This window comes from Myxocyprinus asiaticus, chromosome 30 (assembly GCF_019703515.2).
Source record: "Myxocyprinus asiaticus isolate MX2 ecotype Aquarium Trade chromosome 30, UBuf_Myxa_2, whole genome shotgun sequence".
NCBI classification, from domain to species: domain Eukaryota; kingdom Metazoa; phylum Chordata; class Actinopteri; order Cypriniformes; family Catostomidae; genus Myxocyprinus; species Myxocyprinus asiaticus.
The window spans coordinates 37,458,895-37,475,461 of NC_059373.1; the positions used below are offsets into that span (position 1 = coordinate 37,458,895).

The 16,567-nt window shown below is 48.1% G+C and overlaps 1 protein-coding gene across 3 annotated transcripts in view; it reads left to right on the plus strand.

The window, feature by feature from the left end:
- LOC127420680 (regulating synaptic membrane exocytosis protein 2-like) overlaps window positions 1-16,567 on the plus strand; it is a 240,201-nt gene that overhangs the window by 152,473 nt on the left and 71,161 nt on the right. For 2 of the 3 annotated variants that reach the window (XM_051663141.1, XM_051663138.1), the window contains 4 exons: window positions 1,368-1,637; window positions 1,919-1,966; window positions 2,456-2,491; window positions 11,826-11,858. In XM_051663141.1, coding sequence (XP_051519101.1) covers window positions 1,368-1,637; window positions 1,919-1,966; window positions 2,456-2,491; window positions 11,826-11,858 — 387 coding nt within the window. Of the gene's footprint in view, window positions 1-1,367; window positions 1,638-1,918; window positions 1,967-2,455; window positions 2,492-3,149; window positions 3,214-11,825; window positions 11,859-16,567 lie in introns of those variants that run through there. The other variant, XM_051663139.1, reaches the window with a different exon arrangement.

A 16,567-nucleotide genomic window follows, 5' to 3' on the forward strand; every position in this document is an offset into this window, starting at 1 on the left:
GGCATGCAAATACCACTCGCCAATTTTCATTGGCCTTTTATCAAAGACCAGAGGTGTCTCGGGCTCCCAAGAGTGACCCCTAGTGTCACTACATCGACACCAACGTCTCGTTCCCTCCATCAGGGAACGGAGGTTACACCAGTAACCATGACGTTTTATGTACTAGCTCAAAGTTTAAGTGACCTGTGGCTGTTTAGTGAATAGAAATTGGTGGTTAGTGAATAGCAGGACTCTACAAGTATACACTTCTTCACTACATAACAATGGCAAAAACTGTCTTGTTCTGTGTGAGTGTGTCTCAATCAGCTCCCTAGTTCAGTAGTCAGGGCACTGATCAGGGAGTCGGACATTTCTAGGGCTGTCCCATTTGCAAAATCGTTCCAGTGCACTGAAATGTTTGCTTCCTAAATATAACAAGATTACAAAAAACTAGGAAGCATCATTTCTCACTATGTTCCCTTACTGGAAATGTCATCATGTCTTCTGGAGTCTCTAAAGTCATTAGAAGATGAGTGCAAGTGTAAAATTATGAAGTTAAAGCCTTATTTTCTCTTTAATAGAGATCTTGTTTGTAATGTACCGTATTTCATCCATAATGTGCATGAAAGGGAAACAATCTTTTAAATATTAGAGTTGTTAGAAGAAGATTAAAAATACAAGTTCTGTTTTTATTTATTAATTCTTGTCATTTATCATTTATTTATTGTAGCACTGTACCTTTAATATCCCAACAGTGTCATTTATACAGCAATGTTATTGATTACTACCAGTTGCATTAAAAAGCGCAACCTCCTAATCGTGGCACAGCTAATTGAGTCATTATTGCCCCAATGTTCAGCGAATGAACACCCTTGCCAGTGCCCGAATTCATGTTCACGACATACTGATTCATGAAATTAGGGAGCTAGGGAGCGAAATGAGATGCACTCTTTGTCATCGTAAAAAGCATTGGTGATGCACCGGAATTAAAATTCTTGACTGAAACCGAAAATGCTGATTTGAAATTAAGCTGTTTGGAATAAGTACACGGTATACTGTAAATTCTATTAACATTTTTCAAGAAATGACAATATGTTCTTCCTTTAATTGGTGTCACTTGACAATATTAAATAGGATTCAAAATTGTTTTAAAAATGACTTGAAAAACATGAAAAAATATAAAAAATAAATAGGATTTTTCACCCAAAGTTTTTTGTCTGTTTTCTCTTTCGGCACCAAAACTGAAAATAATATTTTATGGCATTTTTGGTGGCTGAAATTTCAGTGCATCTCTACAGATCATAAATATCTTCATAAGTTATTATTATTATTTTTTTTTTTACAACCCCTTTTCTCAAACCATGTTGACCTCATTGTCATCATCAAAGCTCACGCGGGGATGGAGCCTCCGGTCCCTGGTCCCACCATGGCACCTACCACAGCCCATGCCCCCATACCCCCACCTGTCCATGCTCCTCCCCCTCCGGTCCATGCTCTTCATCTTGCACATGCCCCTACGCCTACATTACAAGCCCCTCCCACTCATGCACATGCCCCTCCTCCCTCTGATCCTTCCCCTGTCCCTCCCCCGGCCCCTCCTCCTCCTACTCCTGTCCCGTCAACAGCCCCACCAGGCTCCCGACAGGCATCTGAGTCAGGTGTGTAAGTGCAAATGGGTTGAGAATAGAATATTAGTGTACTGCTAACTGCATACTTCACAGTATATACTGTCTGCTATTTTACTGCCTACTAGTATGCAGTATAATGATAAACATTTTAAACTGTAGTATGCTGCATTGTTGTCACATGACATAATAACGTTGCATGTTTAATTCAGCAAGCAACATCCAGTTTTCATCTGAAAATAAAGATAATGGTTATTTTGCATTTACTTTGCAAGTTCACTGTCTGTCTGTGTTTGTGTAATTTCCATCACAAGAATCCCAGGAAAAGCCTCTAGCTCCCCCACCTGTTAATGGAAGGAAAGGCAAGTGTGTGAGCATGTGAATTTCAGAGATGTTTTACAGTGTTTGTGTTGGAAAGATTTAGTGCCTCAGGGATTTTGAATATATTTGCTGCACATGGACATCTTATGGCTGTCATCAAAGATGCAGTGTATTTATACTATGGTTGTCAAGAAGCAAGCAAAATGTTATTGAATACATTTAGCAGATATTGTGGTTTTACACTCAGGCGTGCATATTGTTCAACTTTCAAGACATAAATTATTACTTAGTATTTGCTAAATAATTGATGATTATTATTTTTTGAAGCCACTGTACCCAGGTAGAGACTGAGTCATTCACCTGTAGATGGCGCAATGGTACTCCTTTTTACAAACTGAAATCAACAAGACTTCAACTATAATCAAAGAAATGTATTTTAGGAACAGTATTTTTTAAATCTCATCTTTATTGTATGATGGAGTTGTGTTAAGCAGGAGTATTGACTGCTTCTCCTTGTGTTGTAACTTTAGAGGTGACATGGGAGGACCAGCAGAAGAAAGCTTCTGGTATGACACAAGCTGTGGTCCTCATTAGCCCTAAGTATAGACTAGATCAACCCTTGTGTGCTTCTAAGGGATCTAGATTTTAGCTTTTCTGCTGTGTAGCCCCTCTTTTGCTGTTCTTTTTGCTGTGAAGTGTTGCATTATCTTTCTAGATGTGTTGCAACAACTTTATACGACACAACTACTAAAATACACAAAAGTGTGATGTGTGTTTTTGATATTTTTGAAACTTGTCATATTTAAAGTGGTATGGGATGTTGGCATACTAGGTAGTGGTGAGTCCTAATCATATTAGCTAATGGGTTCGTTCATATTGTTTGTATCGTTGAGTGTGTTCGAAAAGCAGATTTACTGATTTATTTGAGGCATCACAAAGGAGGGGAAATGCTGCATTTTATGACTATGCTCTTGATTACGTTACATATATTGCGTCAAATGTCATGTTGTTTATGCTTTCCACATGTCAGCCACCTCAGTTTTACTCCCAAAGTTCTCACAGATGAGTGATTAAACATTTTGCTGAATCATTAAAAAGAACTGATTCACAAGAACAGTTTTCAAAGTTTGCAAATTGGACATCAGTACTGCTGAGTTTTTGCAGTGAGAAGCAACAGTACCACTAATATATACTGTAATCCCATGACTGTCATTTAGATATGTGTAATAAGGTTCGTTCATGGAGGAGGGAAAGGAGGAAGCGGGAGGTGATGGATCCAACTCAAAAGGTATTTTATTTTACAAAAAACTACGCTTCCCAGCGGTAAACACTCTAGCACGCTTTCCAGCGGCACACTCAAACACAATGTTCATTCAAACAGTACTTTCTCGGGGTATGTGAAGCTCTCTCTCCCTCTCTGGGGTTTTGGGCTGCCTTTTATCTCCCCACCTCTCACTGTGGCGTTGGCATCCATCATGCGGTGGAGCCACTGGAGCGGGGCATGGTTCGAACAGAGGGTGAATGCCCATTCCATCAAACAGTAGCGGAGAGTGAGGACTGCCCAACTGATGGCTAAGCATTCCTTCTCTATGGTGCTGTATTTAGTCTCTCTCATAGAGAGCTTTCGACTAATGTACAGCACCGGGCGCTCCTTCCCATCCACCACCTGGGACATTACAGCACCCAGCCCCCTGTCCGATGAGTCCGTCTGCAAAACAAAAGCGAGAGAGAAGTTAGGGGAATGCAGAAGCAGCCCGCCACAAAGTGCAGCTTTTACCTGCATGAAAGCTTCTTGGCATGGCTCCATCCACTGGACCGGATCTGGAGCTCCCTTTTTAGTGAGATCAGTCAGTGGGCTGGTGATGTCTGAATAATTAGGCACAAAACTTTGATAATAGTCAGCCAGCCCCAGGAACTGTCTCACCTCCTTTTTGGTCTTGGGTCTTGGGCATGTCACAGTCGCTGCGGTTTTATCAATTTGGGGCCGCACTTGCACATGACCCAAGTGGATCCCCAGATACTGTACCTCCACCCATCCAATTGCGCACTTCTTGGGGTTTGCTGTGAGCCCCGCTCACCGCATTGACCTCAGAACTGCCCTCAGATGCTGCATGTGTCGCTGCCAATCATTACTGTAAATAATGATATCATCCAAATAAGCAGTGGCATACGCAGCATGCGGTCTGAGGACTCTGTCCATAAGACGCTGAAACGTAGCCAGGACCCCAAACAAACCGAATGGAAGAGTCAGAAATTGGTGTAACCCAAATGGTGTGGAGAAGGCAGTTTTCTCACGGGACATCGCCAGTAAGGGGATCTGCCAATAACCCTTTGTTAAATCCAGTGTTGAATAAAAGTGAGCCGTGCCCAACCGATCGAGCATTTCGTCAATACGAGGCATTGGATACGTGTCAAATTTCGACACTGCGTTGAATTTCCTATAATCCACACAGAACCAGACCGAGCCATCGCTCTTAGGCACCAGAAACACCGGGCTAGCCCAATCACTCTAGGATTCTTATATTACCCCCATATCGAGCATGGTCTTCAATTGTTCCCATATTACCTGTTTCTTGTGTTCAGGTAAGCGATATGGATGACTACGCACCACTACCCCGGGGGTTGTCTCAATGTGCTGTTTTATGAGATTAGTGCGGCCGAGGAGAGGCGAGAATACGTCAGAGATATTATTTTGCAACCTGGCAACCTCTGTACGTTGTGACGGCAAGAGGTGGTCTCCACAAGGGACCGGGGTGAATTGATTGGCTTTTAGATTCACCTCCGGTCCAAGCTCCTCCCTCTCCGGAACTACTGTCGCCAAGGAAATGGGTACCACCTCTCTCCGTGGTTTTAGTAGGTTGAGATGGTAAATCTGACGTGCCCTGCCTCTATCCTTACACACCACCTCATAATTGACTTCCCCAACTCGCCGTGTGACCTCAAAAGGCCCTTGCCACTTCGCAAGTAATTTTGAGCTCGATGTGGGCAGTAATACAAGTACTTTATCTCCCTGTGCAAACTCAAGCTCCCCTGTTAGACACCCAGGACTGATGTTCTTGCACCTGTAGCAAATTCTCCTGTGATAGTCGCCCCAGTGTGTGGAGTGTTGCTCTCCGGTCAAGAACGTATTGAATTTCATTTTTGCTTTGTGAAGGTCCCTCCTCCCAATTTTCCTTCATGATGTATAACACGCCATGGGGCTTACGCCCATATAATAATTCTAACGGGGAGAACCCCGTGGAGGCTTGCGGGACCCCTCGCACTGCAAATAACAGGTTCAAGCCTCTTATCTCAGTTCCGAGCATCTTCGTGCACGAGCTTACGAATCATATTCTTTAAGGTTTTATTAAATCATTCAACCAAGCTGTCCATTTGGTGATGGTACATGCTTGTCCAAATCGATTTAATACCCAATAATTCATACAGCTCACATAGTGTACGTGACATAAAAGCCCTGCCCTGATCAGTAAGGATTTCTTTAGGAATCCCCACTCAGGAGATAATTTTGAAGAGTGCCTCCGCAACACTACATGCTGTGGCCCAGGCCACACCTCCCCAGCCAGTGCTTCGCATATCCCACATCGATTCACTTTCTCACAGGACCCATCCACACACAACCCCTTCAATAATGAGCGAAAAGCCGGCCAATTGGTTCCCAAAATTACAGGATGGGTGAGGCGAGAACTAACCACCACCTCAATATTATGCTTTTGTCCCCTACATATTACGGTGATGGTCACTACAGGATAATCATGAATATCCCTGTGCACACACCTCACCTTTACCCGATTATTTGAATCCAATACCCCGTTTTGGACCAGGCTTTGATGGATGGAGGTTTGATTACAACCAGAATCCACCAAGGCTTGGTACGTACCCCCCTCTATACTCACGGGTATTTCATATGTCCGTGCTCGACTGTGGGGTGACAGGGACCCGGATCAAGGCCCACACCTCCATTACTGGGCACTGCTCACAGTCATGACCCGGCCCCCCACAACACCAGCAGACCGGCCCAAGCCTCCCACCCACACTCGTGGCTGCGAGCTCCTTCACTTCTTCCAGTTGCGACGACTCCATGCATGTGTAACGTATCCTCTTCCTCTAATTCCCGGGTTTCGGCACCAGTGTAATAAGGTTCGTTTGTGGAGGAGGGAAAGGAGGAAGCGGGAGGTGATGGATCCAACTCAAAAAGTTATTTTATTTGACAAAAACTCAAACTACGCTTTCCAGCAGTAAACACTTCAGCACACTTTCCAGCAGCACACACAAACACAATGTTCATTCAAACAGCACTCTCTCGGGGTGTGTGAAGCTCTCTCTGCCTCTCTAGGGTTTTGGGCTGCCTTTTATCTCCCCGCCTCTCACTGTGAACATAGAAGTCACAATTAGCAGCAATACATCTCAGATGAAAACCTTACCGCTTCCTCTCTCCCCAGACAAACGCTCAGCCACGCCCTCGCCCCCACAATATAAAATAGCAACTTCAAGTAAACTAGCTCGCAGGAATAACAGATAAGGGAAAATATTTTTATAGGCCTTGGTTTCGATAAAATCACTGCATTTAACTGGGTTGACACACAGCAAAAAGTTGCTTTTTGACCATACATTCAGAACATGACATCACAACATATATTATGGCTACAACTAACAATTATTTTGGGAATCGACTAATCTAATGATTATTGGAACGATTATTTGACTATTCTGGCGATTATTGCAATGATTAATCACTAGTTCTAAACCGACTATTCAACTTGTGCCCGACTTAAAAGGTTGTAGTAAACATGCTAACTAACAATAAAGAGGGCAAATCATCTTTTAAAAATACCTCTAAATGACATTCAATGATTTAAAGGGAAAAATACTTTTTTATTAAGTTTAATTCAGTAAAAAATGTACTGCAAAAAAAATGTATATTGTTATCAAGTGTTTTGGTCTTGTTTTCCATTTAAAATTGTCTAAAAATCCTTTAAACAAGATACATTTACTTTAGAAGCAACAAATTCACTAATTGAATATTAGTGTATTTTAGTGTATTTTGTATATAAGTGTATTTTTTTCACTTCTTCATACTTCTGCCAGTGCAGTAAAGTCAAAATATTTGTATATTCAAGATTTATTCTCTGAAAGCAAGTCTAAATATCTTATATGCTGCTTCTCAGGTTTTTAAGGATTTTTAGATATTTAAAAATATTAGAATTTTTTATATATCATATCAGTTTATCAAAGCAAGTTTTCATAACCCACTAGGTGCAGCTAATTTTTCTGGGTGGGCTGAAGTAGGATGAATCTCATCTAGTGTACACTGCAAGGTTTTATGTGTGAAAAGAGTGAGTAATATAAATATCATCGCTCAGTGTTTATGCATTTCATAGCTCAGCATCTTTCTCCTCCTCGTCTGAATGAAGATTCGAGTGGAAACGTTCAATTAAACTGCTAATTGTTCTTTGTCATCACCATGGCAACTTGAGGTAGAAGGAAGGTCACTTGATAAAGAAATTAACACGCTGTTATTGATGCTAAGACAAACAGTTCTTACTTTTATATTTAGAGCCTGTTTGTCATTTTGATACCATAACTTAATGAAGACAAAACTGTAGGATTCAGAGAATACTGTTCCCTATCTGTCACTCACTCGACGTTGTGTCGATGTAGTGACACTAGGGGTCACTCTTGGGAGCCCCAAACACCTCTGCTTTTTTGAAAATAGGCCAATGAGAATTGGCGAGTGGAATTTGCATGCCACTCCCTCGGACATACAGGTATAAAAGGAGCTGGTATGCAACCACTCAATCAGATTTTCTATTCGGAGCCGAGCGGTTCTATTCATTGAAGCTGAATTCATCTGCGAAGTTCATTCACCTCATCTGCTGGATTCTACGGCGCATTTCAGTGGCTTCTCCCCCTCTGCATCCGTAGAGTGCAGAGAACGTCCCTGGGCATTTCGGCAGAAACAAAAAATTTTCTTTCTAAAAGAGCAGCACACACGGAATGTCTTTTTAAAGATGCCTTTCCGTCTGTGTGTTATTCCTGGTTGCGGTCGATATCTCTTTGCTTCTGACGGCCACGATCGCTGTCTTTCGTGTCTGTCATCAGTGCTGAACTGTCTGAAGGTGTTCAGATGGAGAGCAGCAGTTCCACTGAAACTTTTTCAGAGGCTCCTGGGGCAGATGGCATCCTCAGTGGCGGCCACACCACTCGGGTTGATGCAAATGAGACCGCTTCAGCACTGGCTTCAGACTCGAGTCCCGAGATGGGCATGGCGTCGCGGAACACATCGCGTGGCCATCACGCCGATCAGTCGCCGCCTCTTCAGCCCTTGGACCGACCTTGCATTTCTACAGACAGGGGTTCCCCTAGAGCAGGTCTCCAGGCATGTCGTGATTACAACAGATGCCTCCAAGACAGGCTGGGGCACTGTATGCAACAGGCACACAGCCGCCGGCTCCTGGACTGGCCCGCAGCTGCGTTGGCACATCAACTGCCTAGAGTTGTTGGCAGTATTGCTTGCCCTGTGGAGGTTTCGGCCGTTGATCCAGGGCAAGCACGTGTTGGTCCAGACGGACAACATAGCATCTGTAGAGTACATCAACCGCCAAGGCGGTCTACGCTCCTATTGCATGTCACAACTTGCCCGCCGTCTCCTCCTCTGGAGTCAGCAGCGCTTCAAGTCGCTACGAGCCACTCACATCCCGGGCAACCTTAACACCGCAACAGACGCGCTGTCATGTCAGGTTACCCTCAGGGGAGAGAGAAGACTCCACCCTCAGGTGGTCCAGCTGATTTGGAGTCGATTCGGTCGAGCACAGGTAGACCTGTTTGCTTCCCGGGAATCCTCCCACTGCCCGCTTTGGTACACCCTGACCGAGGCACCCCTCGGCATAGATGCGCTGGCACACAGCTGGCCCCCTGGACTACGCAAATACGCGTTTCCCCCAGTAAGCCAACTTGCACAGACCCTGTGCAAGTTCAGGGAGATTGAGGAGCAGATCATCCTAGTAGCACCCTACTGGCCCACCCAGACGTGGTTCTCGGATATCACGCTCCTCGCGACAGCCCCCCCCCGGTGAATTCCCCTGATGAAGGACCTTCTTTCTCAGGGACAGGGCACCATCTGGCACCCACGACCAGACCTCTTTAATCTCCACGACTGGCCCATGGATGGGACGAGGAAGACCTAAGTGGCCTATGACCTGCAGTGGTAGACACGATCACTCAGGCTAGGGCTCCCTCTACGAGGCGACTGTATGCCTTGAAGTGGTGTCTGTTCGCTAAGTGGTGTTCTTCCCGACGCAAAGACCCCCAGAGATGTGCAGTTGGATCAGTGCTTTCCTTCTTGCAGGAGAAGCGGGAGGGGTGGCTGTCCCCCTCCACCCTGAAGGTGTATGTAGCCGCTATTTAGGCGCATCACAATGCAGTAGATGGTAAGTATTTGGGGAAGCACGACTTGATCATCAGGTTTCTGAGAGGCACTAGGAGGTTGAATCCCTCCAGACCGCGCCTCGTCCCCTCATGGGACCTCTCCGTAGTCCTTCGGGGTCTACAGGGAGCTCCCTTTGCGCCCTTGGAGTCAGCTGAGCTTAAGGCACTCTCTTTGAAGACTGCCCTCCTGACTGCGCTCACTTCCATCAAAAGAGTAGGGGACCTGCAGGCGTTCTCTGTCAGTGAATCGTGCCTGGAGTTCGGCCCGGGTTACTCTCATGTCATCCTGAGACCCCGACTGGGCTATGTGCCCAAGGTTCCCATGACTCCTTGTAGGGATCAGGTGGTGAACCTGCAAGTGCTGCCCCAGGAGGAGGCAGACCCAGCCTTGGCATTGCTGTGTCTGGTGCAAGCTTTACGCATCTATTTGGATCGCACGCAGAGCCTTAGAAGCTCCGAGCAGCTCTTTGTTTGCTTTGGTGGACAGCGGAAAGGAAGCGCTGTCTCCAAACAGAGGATCACCCACTGGGTCATCGACACCATCACGATGGCATATAAGGCTCAGGATGTGCCACCCCCTGCGGGGTTACGAGCCCACTCCACCAGGAGTGTGGCGGCCTCCTGGGCCTTGGCCAGTGGCACCTCTTTGGCAGACATCTGCAGAGCAGCGGGCTGGGCAACACCCAACACTTTTGCGAGGTTCTACAGTCTCCGGGTTGAGCTGGTCTCGTCCCGTGTATTGGCAGGAATGAGCATATTAAGTTCCGGGACAACTGGCCGGGTGTACCGCTTGCGCATAGCGCCTTCCCCCTCTCTAGAGGTGAAGACGTGCGCTCTTGACTCCCAGTCATTTTCACAGACTGTGATCCCTGGATGACTTTCCTCCTAAGCCCTGTGGCAGACGAGTTTGCAGAGAAACTCGCTGCCGACCCATTACATGTGCTAACTAAGCCCTGTACTGGGGTAGGTACTCCACATGTGCTGGTTCTCCGAAGGTGACCGCATGTGATATCTTCCGCAAAATCGTTTCCCTGTTGGTAAACTGTGTCTTCCTTGGGCAGAGGCCATGCTCTGTAGAAACTCCTCCCCCTTCGGGTAGGACCTACCATGGGACCTCTCCACATGACATACTTCCGACAAGACTCGGTAAGACCATGTGACGTATATTCCACTCAAAATACCCCTCCCCCCTTTTTTTGGGTGGGGTGTGGTCTCCGCGGTGTCTTCCTCTTGGGAGGGACAACCCCGACACAGACACTTATGGCTCCCAGTCAGTTAACAAATTCCACTCTTTTGGAGGGAAAAAAGGCCTCGGCTGGGCTAGCCTGTCCCTATAGTTGGGCAGTCGACTTGTTCCCAAAGGACCATTCGACGCTCAAAAGAGCGTTGGGGGAGGTTACATGACGGCCTGGTGCGCTGGCTACGAGGCATACAGTAGTCTTCCCGTCACACACCGCCAGTTCATGCAACACAGTTCAGCTAGTTGTGGCGTTTTGTAAAGGGACCCCTAGTGTCATTACATTGAAACAAAGTCGAGTGAGTGACAGATAGGGAACGTCCTGGTTACTTTCGTAACCTCCGTTCCCTGATGGAGGGAACGAGACGTTGTGTCCCTCTTGCCACAACGCTGAACTACCCGCTGAAATGGCCGGGACCTGGTCTCGGCTCCTCAGCACAAAACCTGAATGAGTGGTTGCATACCATACCCATATGTCTGGGGGAGTGGCATGCAAATTCCACTTGCCAATTCTCATTGGCCTTTTTTAAAAAAAGCAGAGGTGTTTGGGGCTCCCAAGAGTGACCCCTAGTGTCACTACATCAACACAACGTCTTGTTATCTCCATCAGGGAACGGAGGTTACGAAAGTAACCAGGACGTTTTTTATGCTGATATTATTGATTTCCAAAGTAAGTGCATGGGTACTGAACTCAAAGTAGCTACAGGAGAATGGAATAGGCTACATTTATCAGTAAATTTACCGCAATTGCATTACAGGTAAAAAAATTAATAATAAATAACATTTAATATGGGTTAAAAAAACAACCATTTCTTCGTGTCGAACATCTCTTTGTGCATGCTCTTCAAATGTAAAGATTAAGAATGGAGAGAAGAATTTGAACGATTCAACATGTGATGCAAAATAAACTACATTGTGCTGTCTAACACATTATTTTAGTGTTGCATCTAGTATGTAGTGGGGAAGACGGCATAGATGGTGACCTGTGTATGTAGTGTGAGTTTGTAAATTTGAGTTTTGCATTAATCTTTGCTTAAGTATTGATGCTGTGAATGTTTTTAAAGACTCAACAGTGTTGGATTTCTCTGATCTTTTGATGTTTGTTTCAGCATGGATTTATGAGTTTTTCTAAAATCCAAAACCCTTGTGTGTGTTTGTGTGTCCATCATAAAATTCTGTGTCGTGTGAGTTTAAACTGTCTTGTTTTCCTCTCATTTTGTGTTTCATTCATACATCAGCAGTAGAAACTGTGTCAGAGAATGGAGATGCAGGTACTGTATACAGAATGACTACTGTATGTCCAATATAAACTCATCTTTAACAGAGGTGTGTGCGCGCAACTCTACAGCCAGGAAACCTATATTTAAAGTGACAAAGTTTTGGTTCTGCACAGCAGTATATATACATTTCATAATATTTGGATGAGCTGCATTGTCAAGGCAATTTGGCATTTCATCAGCTTTGAATGTGAAAGCCACTCAGATTGTAAAGTTGGAACTCTCTGTGTTGTGAAAGGGTGTACTACTTGAGGTTCCCTATCTGTCACTCACTCGACATTGTGTCGATGTAGTGACACTAGGGGTCACTCTTGGGAGCCCGAGACACCTCTGGTCTTTGGTAAAAGGCCAATGAAAATTGGCGAGTGGTATTTGGATGCCACTCCCCCGGACATAAAAGGAGCTGGTATGCAACCACTCATTCAGATTTTCTTTTCGGAGCCAAACGGTCATGCTCATTGAGCTGAATACTACTGGTCATTCACCTCTGCTGGATCTGACAGCACATTTCAGTGGCTTCTCCCTCCTCTGCACTGGTGCACTGCAGAGAACGCCCCTGGGCGCTTCGGCAGAAAAACCAGAGAGTATATTTTCTGAAAGAGCTTTTCCTCCTCTAAAAGAGTATATATTTCTCTAAAAGAGCGGCACACACGGAACGTCTTTTTAAAGATGCGTCTTTCTAAAGATGCCTTTCCGATTGTGTGTTATTCCTGTTGCAGTCGTTATCTCTCAACTTCAGATGGTCATGATCGCTGTCTTTCGTGTCTGGGCGCTACCCATGCAGAGGCAGCGTTAGTGAATGGTTCATGTTCTCACTGCGAGAACATGACCATGGCAACGTTGCGGTCGCAGCTTGCTTTCGTATGAAAGCAAGCCACCCCCCAGCGGCTCCCCGCCTCGGTCCTTCTACCTACGGGTATGAGGCCAGCGCGGCTAGCACTGGGGGCGATTTGGGGACACCAATGGGATCATCTCCACTGGGTATCCCCCCGCGGACCTCCCATTCCCCAGCACACTTGTCTGCCCCAATCGGGCTTCCGGATGAGTTTGCCGGCTCGTCTCACAGAGAGTCTGGCTTCTTGTTTGGAGCCCGCAAAGATGATGAGCTCTCGAGCGCAGAATCAGAGAGCGGGCTTGTCCAGTCGGACGCAGAAGCCTCAGCTGGGTTTCCCCCTTCGGGGATGATTGCCCAGTCACAGGCCGATGCCGAAATGATGGACATGCTTCCCCGGGCGGCCGCGAGCGTCGGGTTAGAGTGGAACCCTCCACTCTCCCCTGAACCCTCACGGCTTGATGATTGGTTCCTGGGCTCGCAGCGCTGCTCAAAGCAGCCACACCCCGCTCAAATACCATTCTTCCCGGAAGTGCACGAGGAGCTGAAGAAGTCGTGGGAGGCACCTTTTAATGCCCTGCCCCGATTCCGCAGTTCCCCCGCTCTCACTACCCTCGATGGCGGGGTGGCCAGGGGCTATACGGCGATTCCCCCAGTGGATAAGGTGCTTGCGGTGCACCTATGCCCACAGAGCGCCGCCACCTGGCGTGGACACCCTAAGCTCCCGTCCAAGCCCTGTAGGCTCACGTCATCCCTGACGGCTAAAGCCTACAGCGCTGCTGGACAAGCCGCCTCTGCCCTGCATGCCATGGCTCTCCTGCAGGTCCACCAAGCCAAGGCGTTGAAAGAACTGCACGAGGGTAGTTCCGCCCCAGATTTGATGCAGGAACTGCGCTTGGCGACCGACCTCGATCTCCGAGCGACGAAGGTCACGGCGTGGTCTCTCGGGTGGACGATGGCCACACTAGTGGTCGAGGAGCGCCACCTTTGGCTCAACTTGGTTGAGATGGGCGAGGCCGACAAGACACGGTTCCTTGCTGCCCCCATTTCCCAGGCGGGCCTATTCAGCGACACCGTCGAGGACTTTGCCCAGCAGTTCTCGGCGGTGAAGCAGCAGACGGAGGCAATCCGACACATCCTGCCCCGGCGCGGCTCAAGATCCCGGACCCCGTCTGCCCAAGGGCGTCCCCCTGCGGTGAATGCACCGGCTCTCCCGCAGCCCGCCCCTTCAGCCCGGCGTGGAGCCCACCGCAGGAAGCAGACGCCACCCGTCTCACAGCCGGTGCCTAAGAACCCACAGAGGTCCTCAAAGCGCCCCTGAGATGGGCAACCCAGGGATGAGGGAACCCACTCACGTGAAGCTGGTAAAAAGACCACTCCATCCCCTGGTGGAGGGCCGCAAATATGCGTTTCCCCCAGTGAGCCTACTTGCACAGACCCTGTGCAAGGTCAGGGAGGATGAGGAGCAGGTCGTCCTGGTAGCACCCTACTGGCCCACCCAGACATGGTTCTTGGACCTCACGCTCCTCGTAACAGCTCCCCCCAGGTGAATTCCCCTGAGGATGGACCTTCTTTCTCAGGGATGGGGCACCCTCTGTCACCCGCGCCCAGACCTCTGGGATCTCCATGTCTGGCCCCTGGACGGGACGCAGAAGACCTAAGCAGTCTGGTAGACACGATCACTCAGGCTAGGGCCCCCTCTATGAGGTGCCTGAATGCCTTTAAGTGGTGTCTGTTCGCTAAGTGGTGTTCTTCCCGACGCGAAGACCCCCAGAGATGCGCAGTCGGATCAGTGCTTTCCTTCCTGCAGGAGAGGTTGGAAGGGAGGCTGTCCCCTTCCACCTTAAAGGTGTACGTTGCCGCCATAGCAGCACACCACGACGCAGTCGACGGTAAGTCCTTAGGGAAGCACGACCTGATCATCAGATTCCTAAGAGGTGCCAGGAGGCTGAATCCCTCCAGACCGCGCCTCGTTCCCTCATGGGACCTCTCTGTAGTTCTTCAGGGTCTACAGAGAGCCCCCTTTGAGCCTTTGCAGTCAGCCGAGCTTAAGGCACTCTCCTTGAAGACTGCCCTCCTGACTGCGCTCACTTCCATCAAGAGGGTAGGTGACCTGCAAGCATTCTCTGTCAGCGAAACGTGCCTGGAGTTTGGTCCGGGTTACTCTCACGTGATCCTGAGACCCCGACTGGGCTATGTGCCTAAGGTTCCCACCACCCCTTTTAGGGACCAGGTGGTGAACCTGCAAGCGCTGCCCCAGGAGGAGGCAGACCCAGCCCTGTTAGCACTGTGTCTGGTGCGCGCTTTACGCATCTATTCGGATTGCACACAGAGCTTTAGAATCTCTGAGCAGCTCTTTGTCTGATTTGGTGCACAGCGGAAAGGAATCGCTGTCTCCAAGCAGAGGATCACCCACTGGTTCATTGACGCCATAACTATGGCATATATCGCCCAGGACATGCCGCCCCCGGTAGGGCTACGAGCCCATTCTACCAGGGCTTCCTGGGCCCTGGCCAGGGGTGCCTCTCTAACAGACATTTGCAGAGCAGCGGGCTGGGCAACACCCAACACCTTTGCAAGGTTCTACAACCTCCGGGTGGAACCAGTTTTGTCCCAGGTAATGGCACGCAATACAAGTGTGTAAGCGCGGGATAGCCGGCCGGGTGTATCGCTTGCACATAGTGCCTTCCACCTCCTTTTGAGCTGAAGACGTGCGCCATTAATTCCCAGTAGTGTTCACAAGTTTGTTCCCTGGTTGACTTCCTCCAAGCCCTGTGGCAGTCGAGTTTTCAGAGAGATTCGCTGCCGGCCCAGTACACGCGCTAACTAAGAGTCCTGTTCTGGGGTAGGTGCTCCGCATGTGGCAGTTCCCTGTAAAGCTAACCCCATGCGATATATATCTTCCGCTAATTCGTTTCCCTGTTGGCAAACTGCATCTTCCTTGGGCAGAGCCTCTCTGCCCCAGTCTCCATGTTTGTAGTAACTCCTCCCCCATTGGGCAGGATCTACCTCGAAGACTCTCCACATGGTTGGAAAGACCATGTGACATATCCTTAAACTTAAATATCCCCCCCTCTCTTTGGGCGAGGTGTGGTCTCCGATGTGTCTTCCCCTTGGGAGGGACACCCCCGACTAGGCCTGGCGGCCCAGTCGGATAATCCCCCTTCTTTTTTGGGAGTGGAAAAAAGAGAAGGGGAAAAGAGGCCATGACTGGGTTAAGCCTGTCTCTATCTTTTGGGTAGTCGACTTGTCCCCAAAAAGGGCCGTTCGACACTCATAACTATGTTGGGGGAGGTTACGTGTCGACCTGGTGTGCTGGCTATGAGGCACACAGTAGTCTGCCCACCACACACCGCCAGTTCACGTAACACAGTTCAGCCAATTGTGGCGTTTCGTATAGGGACCCCTAGTGTCACTACATCGACACAACGTCGAGTGAGTGACAGATAGGGAACGTCATGGTTACTTGTGTAACCTCCGTTTCCTGATCGAGGGAACAAGACGTTGTGTCCCTCCTGCCACAACACTGAACTACCCGCTGAAATGGCCGGACCTTATATGTGCTCCTCAGCATAAAACCTGAATGAGTGGTTGCGTACCAGCTCCTTTTATACCCGTATGTCCGGGGGAGTGGCATGCAAATACCACTCGCCAATTGTCATTGGCCTTTTATCAAAGACCAGAGGTGTCTCGGGCTCCCAAGAGTGACCCCTAGTGTCACTACATCGACACAACGTCTCGTTCCCTCCATCAGGGAATGGAGGTTACACAAGTAACCATGACGTTTCCCTGTTACTACAGAACGTTTTCGAGAATATAATGGAACCCAAATAAAATTTATGAGAAAAGCTCCTTTACTCTGATTTTACAC